The following is a 17,960-nucleotide window of genomic DNA, read 5'->3' as shown; positions in this document are numbered from 1 at the left end:
TGTGTTGGAAGATGGCAAATTGGTCGTACCCAGATGCTTCTCTGGAAGATTTGCTGAAAATGGTGAAAGGGTTCATAGATATGGTCATTCTTGCTTCTGGGTATCAATCATCTGGTCGTCTTGCTCACTGGGATTCACATAACATCAAAAATGCGCTTCAATGGGCTCTCTTTCTCCAGGATGTCAGTGCCTCTTCCCTCATTATATTTTCTTTTCAATTCCGCCTTGTGAAAATTCCATAGTTGGTTCTAAGTTACAGAATTGATAACTAGTTGTCCCAACCAGTGGTGGAGCAAGAAGTAGTTCAACATCTACAGTATGTATGCAAAAAATATAATTTTAACTATGTATAAAATAGTGTAATTTTCTGCTGAATGGGGTTCCAATGAACGTCCTGAGCTCTTACTAGCTCTGCCCCTGGTCCCAACTAGTTTGGGATTGAGATGCAGTTGGTTGATTGATTGGTTGATTCCTTTTCTCTTATTAGTCATCATTACTAGTTAACATAACATTTGGATCTTCCCTTACCTGTTTTGTCTTCGAGTATAACTGTCTCAATTGAAGCTGGGATTTGGGAAAGATGTGGGAGACAGTTCGTCACTTGCAGTTTGTGTACCTAAAAATTATAGATGTGTTTTTTCTTATGCTTGTGTTTGATCTGTTGGGAAAACGCGGACTAACACAACAATATATATGGTCAAATGATAGAAATAAAATGGGAAAATAATGACAGAGAATTTTACGTGGAAACCCTTTTAAATAAGGGAAAAACCACGGGTAGGGAAAAACCACGGGTCAAGAGAAACAACTGATCACTATAGTATCCATTTTACACTGTGTAGTTACGAATACAATACTCAAAGTAACTACTACACACTCAAAAGGAATAAACTCTTTTGATTTTCACATTATTAAAATATCGCTCACACTCTATTTTTCTTATATAGTCTATGGAATACCTCATTTTGCTCTCAAAATATATTTTTTCTCTCTAACTTGGTGTATTTTTTTAAATGAGCAAGAGCTCTCTATTTATAGGAGAAATCTACTCCTAATGATGTTACCAGTGACAACATAAAAAAAAAACACCAAGGTTTCAACCTTTGCAACTATGCATATTTCTTGGTAAGATTTTAGTTGAAAAAAGAAATGGTGAGCTTTGGTTTGTTGCAGCATTTGTTGACTTTAACAATAAGCAACAAACATTTCAACCTTTCCTGCGTTTCAACTTTGCTTATATTTATCTATAATGGGTATGGACCCCACAAATATCCACTACTGGATATTTGTTTACTTTTTCAGGGGGAGCTATATCATGGCAGTCGAAGTTGTAGAAGTGTGTTGCACTAACTACAACTGAAGCTGAGTATATTGCCGCTACTGAAGCCGGCAATGAGATGATATGGATCAAGCGATTTCTTCAAGAGCTTGGTTTGCATCAGATGGAGTATATTGTCTACTGTGACAGAGTGCAATAGACTTGAGTAAGAACTCCATGTATCATGTAAGGACAAAACACATCGACGTCAGATATCATTGGATTCGTGAGGAAGTGGAGAGTGAATCATTTCACGTCAAAAAGATCCACACAAGTTAAAATCCTACAGATATGCTGACCAAGACGATACCGAAAGACAAGTTAGAGTTATGCAAAGAACTTGTCGGTATGAGCTCTCTCTGAATAAAATAAAGTTGCCTTCCTCCGGTGAATGGGTCTAGAGGGGGAGATTTGTGGGGTCCATACCCGTTATAGATAAACATAAGGAAAATTGAAATGCAGTAAAGATTGAAATGTTTGTTGTTTATTGTTAAAGTCAACAAATGCTGCAAAAAACCAAAGCTCACCATTTCTTTTTTCAACTAAAATCTTACCAAGAAATTTGCATAGTTGCAAAGGTTGAAACCTTGGTGTTTTTTTTATCTTGTCACTGGTGACATCATTAGGAGTAGATTTCTCCTATAAATAGAGAGCCCTTGCTCATTTAAAAAAATATACCAAGTTAGAGAAAAAAAATATATTTTGAGAGCAAAGTATATTTTTTCCATAGACTATATAAGAAAAATAGTCTGTGAAGAAAAATAGAGTGTGAGCGATATTTTAGTAAGGTGAAAATCAAAAGAGTGTTATTCCTTTTGAGTGTGTAGTAGTCACTTTGAGTATTGTATTCGTGACTACACAGTGTAAAATTCCTTACTATAGTGATATCAGTTGCTTCTCTTGACCTGTGATTTTTCCCTTATTTAAAAGGGTTTCCACGTAAAATTCTTGGTGTCATTATTTTCCCATTTTATTTCTAAAATTTGACCATATATATTGTTGTGTTGGTCCGCGTTTTCCCAACAAACTAGTATCAGAGCCAAGGTTTTATCTGAGTATGCTCTGTGGTTGCAGCACAGTCTAAACTTCCACATCAGAAAAGATTTACTTTGGTTTGCAATAACTATATTTTTTGGGGATAAACAATGGAAACCAACACAAGTAGAATGGTTACTTTGAATGGTGTTAATTATGCCATTTGGAAGAGGAAAATGGAAGATCTGCTTTATGTCAAGAATTTTTACAATCCAGTCCTTACCACTATAAAGCCTGATAATAAAACAAATAAAGAGTGGAATCTGTTGTACAAACAGGTTTGTGGATTCATTAGACAATGGGTTGACTATAATGTGTTGAGCCATATTTCTGGGGAGACACATGCTCGAACCCTATGAGAGCATCTTGAAAGTTTGTATGCTCAGAAGACTGACAACAACAAACTGTTCTTAATACAACAGATGTTGAGTTTAAAGTATCATGATGGTTCTCCGATGACAGACCATCTGAATAATTTTCAGGGGATCATGAACCAATTATCTGCTATGGGCATCAAATTTGATGAAGAAATTCAAGGCTTGCTTCTACTTGGTTCCCTACCACTCTTGGGAAACATTTAGAACTTCATTGTCAAATTCTGCTCCGGATGGTGTGATATCTAAGGATTCTGCCAAGAGTAGTGTCTTGAACGAACAGATGAGAAGAAAAACTTAAGGTTCTTCTTCGTCGAATGTCCTGATAATTGGCTCCAGGGGGAGAAATAAAACTCGTGGTTCTCAGAATAGAGAACAAAATAGGAGCAAGTCCAGAGGCAGACTTAAGGATATTGAGTGCTATCATTGTGGCATGAAAGATCACACAAAGAGGTTCTGCAGGAAGTTGAAAAGGGAGAACAAAAACAAAGAGGAAACTAAAGAAGATGGCAATGAAAGTTGTCTAGCCACCGTCACCATCGAAGATCTTGTTACTGTCCTTGATGCGGATATGATAAATATTGCTTGTGATGAGTCAAGCTGGGTTGTGGTGAGGCGTTATTGACCGCTGCACATGTTATTAATCTATCTTCTGCTGTTGCTTTGCAAAGTGATGTACCAAATAGTGTTTGGTATGGAGAGGATGTTTCCTATGATCATTTGAGAGTATTTAATTGCAAAACTTTTGTACATGTGCCGAAAGATGAGAGATCAAAGTTAGATGCCAAGACAAGGCAGTGCATCTTCATAGGATATGGCGTTGATGAATTTGGTTACAGGCTATATGATCTAATTGAGAAGAAACTCGTGAGAAGCCGTGATATTATTTTCATGGAGAATCAAACAATTGAAGACATTAAAAAGCGGAGAAGCTAGAATCTTCAAATTTTGATAGCATAGTTCATCTAGATGAAGTTCCTCACACAAGTATGCATGATGTTGTTGGGCTTGATATCATGGTGACGCCCACAATCATGTATCGAATCAACATGCTGATGTTGGTAAAAACAATGATATTGTTATTGATGATCCTCCTGCTCATGAAGTTGTGACGAATCAAATATTCCGCTTAGGAGGTCCACAAGACAGCGGGTTCCTTCCTCTCGTTATTCACCCAATGAATATGTGTTACTCACTGACGGGGGAGAACTTGAATGTTATGAGGAGGCCATGCAAGATGAGCACAAAGATCCAAGGATTGAAGCCATGCAAGATGAGATGAAGTCTCTACATGAGAACCACACTTGTGAGTTGGTAAAATTCCCCAAGGGCATGAGAGCTTTGAAGAACAAGTGGGTGTTTAAAGTTAAAGTTGAAGAACACAACTTGAAGCCCAGGTACAAAGCTAGATTGGTTGTTAAGGGATTTGGTCAAAGGAAGGGTATTGACTTTGACGAAATATTTTCTCCTGTTGTGAAAATGTCCTCGATTCGTACAGTCCTAAGTTTGGTTGCTAGTCTTAATTTAGAGATTGAGCAGATGGATGTGAAGACGGCTTTCCTTCACGGTGACCTAGAAGAAGAGATAAAATATGGAACAATCTGAGGGCTTCAAAGTAGATGGTAAAGAAAATTTTGTGTGCAAACTCAGAAAGAGTCTCTATGGCCTAAAACAAGCTCTTAGACAGTGGTACAAGAAGTTTGAATCTGTTATGGGGGAGCAAGGCTATAAGAAGACTTTATTAGATCATTGTGTATTTGTACAAAAATTTTCTGACGATTATCATCCTTTTGCTGTATGTGGATGATATGTTGATTGTGGGCAAGAATACTTTCAAGATTGACGAGTTGAAAAAAGAGTTGTGTAAGTCTTTTGCTATGAAAGACTTGGGTCATGCCAAGCAAATTTTGGGCATGAGAATTACTCGTCTCAGAGATGAAAGGAAGATTTATTTGTCCCAGAAGAAGTACATTGAACGTGTACTAGAGCGCTTCAATATGAAGAATGTTAAGCCTGTTAGTACCTCTTGCTAGTCATATGAAGTTGAGCAAGAAGATGTGTCCTACAATTAGGGAGGAAAAAGAGAGCATGGCCAAAGTTTCATATTCCTCCGTTGTCGGAAGTCTAATGTATGCAATGGTATGCACTAGACCTGATATTTCTCATGCAGTTGGTGTTGTCAGCAGATTTCTCGACAATCCGGGAAAAAAACATTGGAAAGCAGTGAAGTGGATCCTCAGGTATCTTAGAGGAAGCTCAGATGAAAGTTAGTCACTTGCAGTTTGTGTACCTGAAAATTATAGATGTGTTTTTTTTTTGTGCTTGTGTTTGATCCTCGGTCATGACTCACGATTGCTTCATTTTGCTACTTTAGTGGAAAACCTTGATGCGTTAGGTTGTCTATTGAGATATCTATATCTTCTTTACTTCCATGAACCCTCCCTGGAAAACATTTTGTAGATAAAACTGTGGCTAATTCTGCACAGGTGATGAGGGACTTAAGTAGCTCAGATGACTATAAAGACTCTTTGGAGGAGCTTGATGCAGCTTTATGTGAAATAAACTCTAATCCATATTTCCCTCAGGTAGTGTATTTGTTGTTACATGTCCCTGATATATTATACTCCATTAGCTTGTTTTTTATGCTTTTTATATTTCTAACTTCTACCGGTTTCTATTGTTTACTATTGCAAATTAAATAATTCTGAAAAGAGGGAAGGCTCCCTTCTGTTAATATTTTGAACAGGGTCTAGCCCATATTTCCTCGAAGGTCCTTAGCAAAGCGAGTGAATTTATGCTAGAACATCTCATCAGTGTCTTTCCACTGAGAGATGAACACTTGAAAGCTTTACTGAATGCAAGTGTTGAGATGGATTATCACATGCACCAGAAGACAGATAGTAGATCTCTCAATGACATTTTTGAAACTTTGATGTGTAATACATCTAAAAACGCTATTCCTAATGAGAACAAATTTCCAAGGGAGGAATCTCTAAACTCATTGCCAAACTCTTCTCCAAGTGAACAAGCTGATGATTCAATCAGATGTGAGTTTTCTCTCTTCACTGCACAAGCGCTTGAAAGGAGGCAACTATCAGTTTCATTGATATCTGCAGCAGAGACAGGGCTGAACATTTTGTCTAGTGGCTTAAGAGATCTGTATGTGAGGGAGGATGACAATGCTTTAGATGTAAAAATGATGCAGACAACAAATTTCATGTAAGTGATGTAGACACTCTGTCTATTTAACAAACACGAAGGCCATTTTCTGCATGTAGTGTATCAGCTTTATGAACTCACTTATATGAAAAGAAAAAGTTTATCAGCTTTATGAATTACATTAGCATATGCGTCTTCCAAAATAACTTAATAGCCAAACGTCGTAGATTCTTCTTCATCATGACATGCGCTGGAGTAGTTCTTTATTTTTATTGAGTCTGTGTTATTTGGACATTTCACGTAAAGGATGCAGACAATCTGTCTATTTAACTAACTCAAAGACCATTTTCAGGTCGGCGTTTAGTGTGTCAACTTCATGAATTCTATAAGCATATGTGTCTTTCAAAGAAATTAAAAGCAGAATGTGTGAACTTCTTCTGCATCATGGAAGGGTTGAAGTAGTTTCTTGTCTTGATTTTTGTCTTGTTTGGGGTTTCTTTCTTAAAATATAACGATTTTCGAACCTCAAAGCCTTTAAAGTAGCATAAGAAACCATTACCATGATGCACCATACCACTTGTCATGAAAAGAAAGAAACCATGTGTCATGAAAAGGAGCATATTGCTTGCATCGTATAAACAAGCTGAATCCCATATGAAGAAAAATCACCATAGCACCTCTGACCCTCATGGCCAAAAAATACTGATTGCTTAGTCCACTGGCATTTGCATTGCAGTACCTTTGGAATAGTAACTCGTAAATGATGATTTATATTCAGTAAGCTGTCTATCAATATTTCATGACTTCTTACATGATCTCATTCTAATGCTGCTTCAGTATAATTGGAGGGAGAGGCTTAAGCTAAAACCTCCTAAGCTGTAAATGGTGGGGTGGCAAAAGTATTTAATAAGCTTGATTACTGCTGTTGTGACAGAATATGATTTCTTGTATTGATCATGTATACATATTTTTCCTTCATTCTTACATGAGTAGTTAAGTATATACGGACCTCATTTGTAATGCAGTAAAAAATAAAGTCTTTTCTTGTCAATGCCCCAAGGACTGAAGAAAAACCAATTGGTTTGGCTGTCTGGAATTATTGGAAATCAAAATGCCTCTCATATTTGCTTGACAAGAGAACTATTAGACTGGTCTCAGGTGCCAGCCTGGTGTTTTCTGCCCCGAAGAGCCAATGGATTCAAGTGTTTCAGCGGATAGATATATCATCTCAACTCGAAGATAGTTTGTGTGAAATAGTTGTAAGTCACTTTATATATCTTTCTCAAAGATTCTCTGCTTCAAATCTTCTTTTCTGGAGATGTTTTTATTTTTAATTTTCGTGACGGTGGTGTCCGGGCAGCTTGCTCACTTTGACTATTCCACCCAGTACCTGCTATGTCCCACTAACAGGAGGGTATTCAAAAAAATCAAACGGGAATGCAAAGTTTTGATTTTTCTAGTTAGAATAGATTGGTCGCACCTATCCAATCAATAACTGTTATGACTGACTTGCTATTTACTCGGTTTTTGGGTCATAATCATTATATAGGAGAGATGGCCGAGTTGCTTAAGGCATAACATTGGAATTTGAGATGCTAATTGAGATGAAGGAGTGGTTGTTCTAGGACTTTTTGCTTATTCTTTTCTCGGTTCATGAGCTATTCTTAACCTAAAATCACATGGCGTGAAATTATTTCAAAGATTACAAATTCTTACATAATAGGAAAAATGTATATATTAATTAAAGTGATACTAAGTAGTTGGTGCTGTTTGTTAGGAGTTTCTTCAATATTTTTGTTAGAGACTTGGATGCTGGTGTAGGAATAATGGTTAGATTGTAGAATCTCAATTCGCATCAAAGACAAATTAGCTAATAGTGATGTTAATTCGGAGTAAATAGAGTGGAGTAGATATACAAAATTCGTAATCCGAACTGGTTTAGGATTGTGGCGTAATTGATTGTTATAACTTATAAGCTATGTCAAACTGTACGGCTAAACCACAATTACCTTAATGTAGAAGACTGTTGAATTTGCACCAGTTCGTTTTGTTCTTTCAAATATATGCATGGACATCTGTTATTCAAGTGCTGTTCTGTAAAAACCTATTGTGGTTCATGGGATTGTTTTCTTTGATATCTAAAAAATAAGCAATTCCAATTGAATTGTAACACTAATTGCTGCTGCAAATTTTCTTAAAAGGTAATTAAGTTGATTGGTTTGTCTATGTTAGTTTTAATAAGACTGATGACAGATAACACAATGAAGACAATATCTAGTTTGCTACAGAAAGGAAAGCAGGAGAATACAAGGAAGTTAAATGTGAAGATGACTAAGAGAAAAGCTTATGCAGAGAGTTGTATTTCTGTAAAAAGAACCAAAAATACATAAACATACAATTAAAGAAACTGAAATAGATCATGGTCCTATTTTTAAGTCATGGTGCTAACCATGGTAACTACCCCTAAAATAACTGCAAAAAGAAATACAGGAAACTTAGAAATAGACACTGCAGTCCTAAAGCAACTAACTAATACTCCTCCTTGCATTAGGAGCTGCAAATTTCAAGTTGTTGCCTTAGGAACCCGAACTTGCTGACAGGAAGGGATTTCGTAAATACATCTGCTAGCTGATCTTCAGAGTTGCAATAAACAAGAATCACTTCTCCTTTTTTCTGCACATCCCTCAAGAAAAAAGCTTGATGTTGAAGTGTTTAGTCTTCCCATAGAACACCGGATTATGCGAAATGGCTATTGCAGCTTGATTATTAACATGAACTTCAGTATTAACTTTTTGGTCCATATGCAAATCAGAAAGTATTTTTCTCAGCCATAAGGATTGATTTACAGCTGCAGTTGCAGCAATGAATTCAGCCTCTGCCGTGGATTGTGCCACAGTTTCCTGTTTTTTTGAACATCAAGAGAAAATCCCTGATCCCAGACTGAAACAATATCCTGATGTACTTTTCATTTCGTCAATGGATCCAGCCCAATCACTGTCTGAGAATCCATACAACTTGAAAGTCTCACACTTCTTGAATTTGACACCATATTCAACAGTACCTTTAATGTATCTTATAATTCTTTTTGCTGCTCTCAAATGCATTTCAGTAGCACAATGCATAAATCTAGATAAAAGACTTACAGCAAATAGAATATCAGGCCTTGTAGCAGTGAGATACATCAAACATCCAATCAAGCTTCTGAAATTTCCTTCATCAATTTGATCAGTTCCATCCTCTTTGCTTAACTTCTCCTTTGGATTCATTGGTGTGGTTGTTGCCTTGCAATTTTCCATATGGAATTTCTTAAGTATCTCTCCAGCATACTTCTTTTGACAGATAAAAATTTCATCACTGCCTTGCTTGATTTCCATTTCCAGAAAGTATGTCATTAGTCCCAAGTCTGTCATTTCAAAAACTTGCATCATTTCCTTCTTAAACTCTTCAACCAGCCACACATTGTTTCCTGTCACCAAGAGATCATCAACATAAAGGGAAACAATGAGAAGATCAATTTCTTTATGTTTGACATAAAGAGTAACTTCAGATACACTTCGTACAAACCCCAAACTCAACAAGTGATCATCAATCCTGCTATACCAAGCTCTTGGAACTTGTTTTAAGCCATAAAGAGCCTTTTTAAGCAGACATACTTTTTCTTCTTTTCCTTGCTCAGAGAAACCCTCGGGCAGCTCTACATAGATTTCTTCCAATAGTACACCATTTAAAAAAGCAGATTTCACATCTAGCTGGAACACTTTCCAGCCCTTTTGTGCTGCTATTACTAGCAACAACCTAATGGTATCCAATCGGGCTACTGGAGCAAAGGTGTCCGAGTAATCAACACCAAATATTTGGGCATATCCCTTGACAACAAGCCTAGCCTTGTATTTATTGATAGAACCATCAGAATTGAGCTTGGTTCTAAACACCCATTTTACTCCAATGACCTTCCTATCTTTCGGTCAGTCAACTAACTCCCAAGTTTTGCTTTTCTTGATCATTAGCATCTCCTGCTCCATGGCGTTTTTCCATTTTTTATCTTGAAGTGCTTCATCGTGCCCTGCAGGCTCACAAACTGCGACATTACTTTGTTGGTAGATGTTAGAGAGTAGTCTTGTACCTCTAATTGGAAGATCATCCACCAACTCATTTTTCCAGTGATCAGATGCCTGCTCCTCTGAAGCTTTGACTGAAAGTTGATTGTCCTTCCAGTCCCATTTCTCTTCCTCAGCAAAGTGCACATCTCTACTGACAATCATCTTCCCTGTTTGTGGATTATATACTTTGTAGGCCTTGGAGGATGAGCTATAACCCACAAATATTCCAGGAAGTGCCTTCTTGTCAAGTTTGTCTCTTTTAATCTGTGGCACATGGAAGAAACAAACACAACCAAATACTTTAATGAAGCTTAGTGATGGTTTGTATCCATTCCAAGCCTCGAATGAAGTTTTATTCAGCAATGCCTTAGTAGGAAGCCGATTTTGGAGAAATACTGCCGTATTAGCTGCCTCAGCCCAAAAACTTTTCGGCAACTCTTTTTCATGCAACATGCACCGCGACATCTCCTTTATATATCTGTTTCTCCTTTCACTAACTCCATTTTGTTGCGGAGTATATGGAGCAGTAAGCTGATGAGTAATACCCGCTTCCTCACAAAATTTGTTAAATTCTTCAGAATTATACTCTTTTCCATTGTCAGATCGCAGAGATTGGATTCTGCAACCACTTTGATTTTCCACCATCTTCTTGAACTTCAAGAAAATTCCAGCCACTTCTGATTTATATTTCATAAAAAATATCCAGCAGAATCTTGTATAATCGTCAATGAATATAACATAGTATAGACTACCATTAAGGGATGGTGTTCTTTGAGGTCCTGCAACATCTGTGTGAATCAGTTGCAACCTTTGAGAAGTCCGCCATGTTGCTTTAGGAAATGACTTCCTATTTTGATTACCAAATTGACAAGCTTGACAACTTGGTAAGTGATCAACTAGAGTTGGTAGTCCCCTTGTCATATCTTCCTTCTTCAGCAACAATAGTGCTTGTAGGTGACAATGGCCAAGTCTCTTGTGCCAGGTTTCTGTTACACTTGCCTTCATAGAATAAGCTAGTTGCTCTTTCTCTGTTGGATCAAAGGAAAAATTCCTTCCTCTCATCTTCACCCTGAAAATTTCATTTCCAGTAGAGTCACTGATTTGACAGTGATGATCTTCGAAGAAAACTCTGAATCCTTTTTCCATCAGATGTCCTACGCTTAGCAAATTCTGATCAATTTCAGGAACATAAAGAGCCTCTGAAATTTTCTTTGTGCCCGTGCTCGTCTTGATAGCTATGGTTCCAATTCCTTTGACAGGAAGGTGATCTCCATTTCCTATTCGAACCTTGGAAATTTCAGTGGGCTTCAACTCCTTGAATAAACTCTTGTCATGAGTCATGTGGTTAGTGCAACCACTGTCAATTAACCAAGAATCTGTTGAGCTCTTACTTGAAAAGCATGTTGCAACAAAAAGATGATCCTCTTCTTCTTGATCAGCAACTTGAGCATTTCCTTCCTCCTGCGGGGTCTTATTCTTGCAAATCACTGCTTCGTGTCCAAGCTTATTGCATTTCTTGCATTTAGCATCAGGTCTCCTCCAGCACTTGAATGGTGGATGGCCTTTTCTTCCACAATGATGACAAGGGGGATAACTGTTCTTCGCGCTTCCTCCCTTACTTTTGTTGTTGGCTGATGTTTCTCCTTCACACACTGCTTGATTCTTTTTCTTCTTCTGAATTTTGTTAACCTGTCTTTGGTCACTTTCATTGTCAAATAGGCTTTTCCTTCGTATACCTTACTTACCTCGACCTAGCGAAGCACAACAAAAAAATGTAGTCTTCTTTTTCTGTATTCAACCAAGAAAAACCCCTCCACCTGGATTCGAATCCTAATACTATTATTAAATAATAATGAAATAATAAATAATAATTAAATAATAATAAAAGGAATATACCAACACAAGATCTTCTAAATCTTGAGATGGCAATTCCTATACATTCTCTTCTATTTGATTACTTGTTCTATTCTAAATCACTAAGAAAAAAATGAAAATAAAGACCTCCTGATTCTATTTATAGAAATAAATAGAAATCTTTAAAGAATTTCTAATTAAAGAAGAAACAAGATAAGTAATTAATTTCGAATTCCCCGTCTTTAGAGAAAAAAACAAGAGAAACAGGAGAATTTGTCGAAGTATATAGTTAGAAGGTTCTACTAACTAAATAAAATGGAAATAAGTATAATGGAAATAAAATCGGATTCCAGTCGATGAATCTTGCAATGAGATATGCCCTACAATAAACCAATAAACAAAGCAAACTAGGCGGTTCGACCAAAATGAATTCTTGTTTTGACTAAATAGTTATGGATGACTTGACAATTCCAATTCGAATCGACCAATTGAATCCGATATATTTTCCACGTTCATAGGAGTGCGTTTGTCAAACTAATCTTTGACAAATCCTTAGTATTTTCTAAGGTTGTAATTGTTGCTTCATACCTTTCAGGAACTGTTACAAGGATCTTCTCAACAATTCTCGAGTCTGAAAATGTAGAGCCGAGTAGCCTCACCTTATTTGCAATATTTAGAAGTCTATCTGAATATTCCTTCACTGTTTCAGATTCCTTCATTTTTTGCAATTCAAACTCCCTAATTAAGTTTAAAACTTGCATACCTTTTATTTTCTCATCTCCAGAATACTCTTCCTTGAGATAATCCCATACTTCTTTAGCAGTTTTCAGAGACATCATTCGCGTGAAAATTGTTGACGATACAGCAGCAAATAAACATGCCTTGGCCTTCGATTTCTTTGTCTTCTTTTCCTTGTGTGCTTTAATCTGAGCAATGGTAGGATTATTTGGTAGGGCTGGAATATCGTAATTCCTCTTCCACAGCTTCCCAGAGATCCAAAGCATCCAAGTACATCTCCATTCATACTTCCCAAATCTGATAATTATCTCCATCAAAGACCGGCGGAGCAATTGGTGAGAAACTTGCTTCAGCATCCATGGCTTCTCCAACTCGATCACAGATCCCTTAAGATGAAAGCTCTGATACCGACTGCTAGTTTTAATAAGACTGATGACTGATAACACAATGAAGACAATATCTAGTTTGCTACAGAAAGGAAAGCAGGAGAATACAATGTAAATGTGAAGATGACCAAGAGAAAAGCTTATGCAGAGAGTTGTATTTCTGTAAAAAGAACCAAAAATACATAAACATACAATTAAAGAAACTGAAATAGATCATGGTCCTATTTTTAAGTCATGGTGCTAACCATGGTAACTACCCCGAAAATAACTGAAAAAAGAAATACAGGAAACTTAGAAATAGACACTGCAGTCCTAAAGAAATACAGGAAACTTAGAAATAGCCATTGCAGTCCTAAAGCAACTAACTAATAGTCTATTCAGAGTATGGAATTTCTTGTTATGCAGCTAGATCTTCTTTGAGAGAAGTATTTATACAAATATATGACTAATTTTCCTTGTTGAAACCCATCTTCTGCAGGAGCTCGCGTTACTAGCATGTGTAGTGGATAGATGGAGTTTTCTGATTGACCGTTTGATGTTGACCTCTTATGAGTTTGTCACCACTTTGAGGCTATACAATGAGGTGCATAGCTCGGTACAGAGAGATTGTAGGGAGGAAACCAGCAACTCAAAGGTAATCATTTTTTTGGAATGAAATCCCTTCATTGTCTAGTAGGAAGAGCTGCATGTCAAGCCTATGAAAATAAAATTGCAATGGTTTAACTGAAATTGAAGTATTATTTGTTCGTCATACGTGGATTACATGCCTGTATGGATCTAGTCATCTAGATATAGGTTAGATCGTTTTATGTTTTAAAATAATAATTTATTTTGTTTGTTAGATTGTCCCACATCGGAAGGGGAGCCTTGGAGCAACGGTAAAATTGTCTCTGTGTGACCTATAAGTCACAGGTTCGAGCCTGGCTTGCCATTTAGATTATCCCACATTTCTTGAGGAAATATGTTGTTTCCTTATATGGTTTTAGGCAGTCATCACCTCATGACCTAGGCTTTAGGATTGAGTTAGGCTCAAACTCTATTTTCCTTATATTGTAGAGCCATACCCATTCCTATTTCTTGATTTACCCAATGTGGATTTGTTTGTTATATTATCCATGCTCTAGATGTTCATTCCTGATCGGGGGTGGGGAGGTGTTAGATTTTCACATTGATTGAAGAAACGAGTTGTTTCCTAAATGGTGCTGGATAATCCTCACCTCGTGAGCTAGCTTTTGGGGTTGAGTTGTGTTGAATGTCCATTTTTTTTACATTGTCTACAACAACATATCCAGTGTAGTCCCACCATATAAGGTATGAGAAGGTAGGGTGCACACAGACCTTACCTCTACCTCAGTGGTAGAGAGAGACTGTTTCTAATAAACCCTTGGCTCAAGGAAAAATAGTCCAAAGCAGTCATAGGAAAAATAGCGGAAGTACAAATAATAGAAAAATCAACAGATGGTACCAACAACATAAACTACAAGTAACAAGTGATTGTAACAGAAATAGAAGGACAAGAAACTACAAGAGCAATACTATGACTACTAATATGTACGGATATCAAGACCACTGTGACCTTCTAACCTTCTACCTTGATTTGTGTCCTCCACCCCTCCTATCTAGGTCATGTCCCCATTAAGTTGAAACTGGGCCATGTCGTTTCTTTACATTGTCTATTACCTGAATTTTTTGCTTGTTACTTCTTAATGTACATAGATCACTATGGCAGGAAAACTAAGTCTAATGTCTTGGACATGATTGTGTTTAGTTAGAAGACATAAAATTCATTTGAGAAGAATGAAATTGTAACGTCTAATTTATATTGTGCAAAAAAGCAAATCTATGATGTATCCAACTATACTTGGAACAATCATTGTGTACACACCAAGGTGAGGTTTACTTGTTTGTCGTGTTCGTCTTCATGTCACACATTACCAGATAGATGTACACTGTACCTCTTTAAATCACTTTTTGAGCAAAGTTTTTATATTCTTTTTGATTTATTCACTTTATATTTTAAGTTTTCTTATATATATCCTGCGGAAATTATAACCTGTACAAGTAGCATCTGCAAAATTCCAAAACCAGGCCAGAATGTGAGCATTCACCTCAAGATATTCAACTTGTTACCCTAACATGCACTGTATCTAAATTTCACTCTAGATCTTAGACTCTCTCTCTTGTGTTAAACTGTACGGAAAGTAAGCATTTCTATTCAGTTTGCATTCTTTTGTCAATTTTCCACGTTATGAACATTCTTACATTGTTGTTCTCTTTGTGGATGGTTTATAGTCCTTTACTTTTTTCTTTTTTTTTCTCTTTTTGTTGTAATAGGAAAAAGGAATTATTGAGTACCTTGAAGTTTTCTTACACAATCGGCTATATCTCTTGTGGGAACTATCTCCAGTCCTAGCAGCATTTGCAATTCCTTCCTGGTATGAGATTCATATCCTGTTGTCTGTTGAGATTTCTCACAGTGAAGTGATCAATCCTTTTACACCAGTCAGCTTACAGACTTTATTTTTTTTGGAGTTTATCAATGAATAGCTGGTTTAATTAATGCAGGTCAAATTTGTTCAGAAAATATCTGACAGAGCTTGACAGTCAAGTTACAGGAGACTTTTCATTAACTAGGTACACTTTCATGTCACATGCTTCTGTTGGTAATAATGATCAGTGTTTCGAATATTGAATTTCTTATACTTCAGCTTCTTATCTTGGCTAAGAGCTTTATTCTGCTGTTTATTCTTCCTTGCTCTTTTCTTTTACGCAGATCCGATAGTAGTACTAAGGAAAGGAAGAAGTATAGAGAATGTGGGTTTGCTATGATTTCTTCCTATCTTCCTTTCTCTCATTCTGTATTAATGTTATGTATACATTGATTGACTATGACCACATTTTGGAAAACTATGAACTGAAATGTTTCACAGACTATTTTATCTACTTCTCGAAGGCCTTTCTGCATAGCATTTAGTTAATGTCTTTCATGAAGCCAGGAATTTTACTAAGTTCAAGTTTTATTGTTAGACCTGAGGGAACAATTTCTATTATTTCTGAAACGAACTCTGGAAGGATTGGAAATCAAATTTTTATTGTTGTTATATTCAACTTAAATAGATAAAAGTCTTCAGGCATAAATAACCTTTCCTGTTTCAGTTACACCTAGATGTAGGTAACATTACTTGCCTTCTAGGTCTGGAGTTTCTCAGTTGTTTTCTGCCATTAGGATAAAATTAATACCCTTATCTAATACTGCTTTAGAAGCTGGACCTATCAGCAGCTTTCTATTAAGGCTGATTTGTCCGTGACATCATTTAATATGAGATCACTAAGTGAAAGAGTTTTGCCGGTGAACTACTAGGTGATATCTTTCCAGGCATTGTATAATTTCTCTATGGATATATGGGTTTTCAGAGACCATGTAATAAAATTTGGTTGTTTCTGCTATTTGTCTTCTCATTAGGTTATTTCATGTTAGCCTGAACATCTCTTCTGTTTGGAGTATACTATGTACTCTCAAAGCCTGATTTATGTTCAACACTTGCAGGTGATGTTGCTGAGAGAATTTGGTGCCTTCATGTTTGTCATGTTGGTGGTTCTGATGTCGAATCTGGTTCATTTAGCACTTGACAATATTTTCTCTTGAAGGCGTAACTGGTAAGCCTTGCTTTCATAAATGTATTTATTGTGACTATACGTTTTTGTGCATTATTTGGAGAATAGCCAAAATATTCTCACCATTGAGTTTCAACTATTGGTAAGGCGGTCACATTGATGGAAGAACCTACGTTTCATTATTTCATTTTTAAGGGTGATCAGAGCTGTGAGAGAACTTGGATGGCATGTAGTCCCTTAGTCATGATAAAACCTAACTAGAAAGTATTTCTATTGTTTCTTGCTGTGCTTGCTTAAGATGGAATGCACAAAGTGACAAGAGAAAACCGTTCCTTGTCCAATAGGATTACCACTCACTTCATGTTGACTGTTGACTCCTTGACGTAGGATCATCTTTATTATATTAGAAGGTAAAAGGTTCAATTTGGGTCTCTTTTTCATTCATAGGTCTCACGTAGGATCATCTTTATTATATTAGAAGGTAAAAGGTTCAAGTTGGGTCTCTTCCTTCTTCATTCATAGGTCTCACTTTTTCTAATATATTATCTTTTTCTTATTCCAGTTAAAGAACAAAGAAAAGAATAAGAAAAAGGTCAATAAAGCAATAAAGGAAAGCTAAAATAGTGACAAAAGTAGATAACAAAGAGACATGCATTGAAAGATGCTGAAGCATTCTGTGACACACGTATCCCCTTTTGATCTTTTTTTTTCTTTTACTTGTTAGGATAGTAGTCCGTTCAATTGAATGATCTACAGTGAAAGAGTTGGCGGAGAGATTTTTTTTTTTTTTGTATAGGAGCTGAAGGGAGCCTGCATTTGACATCATAACAAGCTCCTATCATAATGATTTTAGATAAAGAAAATATCACTGGGCAATAAATGGGATTGTGTTGGTAAGATTATGTCTAATCCCTTAATTAGTGCCTTAACTACAAAAAAGAATGACATTACATCAATTGGAATAGCCTTTTGAAGTTTGAACGGTCAGGCCCTACAAGAAACAACACACAGCTGTCGCATTTGATATGAGAGAACCACCTCCACTCACTGCATATATGAAAAGGACATCCAATATAAACGAAGCTGATGCCTACAAATGGCATATATACACTTGAAAAGCACATACATTATATTCCTCTTTACACATTCCATTAAATTTGTAATTTTCAAAGTCCTCTAAAACGAACAGATATCTATCTACTTTCTTATGTTTGGTAAGCAGGCGAAGGTCAAAAATCTTGATGATGAGAAGTTCAAAGATGATTCAGATGTTGAAGTGTCACAGACGGAGAGTTGCACACAGCAGCTGTGATGTTACACTGGTTAGTGTTGAAAGAGGATCACCGGTTAATTGTTTCAAAGCACTTCACATTGCTAGGCA

The 17,960-nt window shown here is 36.5% G+C and overlaps 1 protein-coding gene across 1 annotated transcript; it reads left to right on the top strand.

Moving 5' to 3' along the window:
- The first annotated feature begins 4 nt into the window (after positions 1 to 4).
- LOC125814798 (uncharacterized) lies at positions 5 to 16,622 on the top strand. Its single transcript, XM_049494244.1, has 9 exons — positions 5 to 182; positions 5,214 to 5,312; positions 5,474 to 5,946; positions 6,947 to 7,145; positions 13,443 to 13,598; positions 15,299 to 15,399; positions 15,530 to 15,598; positions 15,738 to 15,778; positions 16,512 to 16,622. Exons 1-9 carry the CDS (start codon positions 12 to 14, stop codon positions 16,592 to 16,594), a joined length of 1,392 nt encoding a protein of 463 aa, XP_049350201.1. The 5' UTR covers positions 5 to 11; the 3' UTR covers positions 16,595 to 16,622.
- The last annotated feature ends 1,338 nt before the right edge of the window (positions 16,623 to 17,960 follow it).

The sequence above is a fragment of the Solanum verrucosum genome, unplaced genomic scaffold, assembly GCF_900185275.1.
Source record: "Solanum verrucosum unplaced genomic scaffold, falcon-dt-bn FXZP01000351.1, whole genome shotgun sequence".
Lineage (NCBI taxonomy): Eukaryota > Viridiplantae > Streptophyta > Magnoliopsida > Solanales > Solanaceae > Solanum > Solanum verrucosum.
Note: the sequence above shows the minus strand (reverse complement) of the source record. Positions and strands in the feature narration are given on the sequence as shown.

Coding starts and splice junctions, on each gene's coding strand:
- LOC125814798 (XM_049494244.1), top strand. CDS start 12: ATGGCAAATTGGTCGTACCCAGATGCTTCTCTGGAAGATTTGCTGAAA. Junction 15,400..15,529: donor GCATTTGCAATTCCTTCCTG/GTATGAGATTCA, acceptor TAATTAATGCAG/GTCAAATTTGTTCAGAAAAT. Junction 15,599..15,737: donor GGAGACTTTTCATTAACTAG/GTACACTTTCAT, acceptor TCTTTTACGCAG/ATCCGATAGTAGTACTAAGG.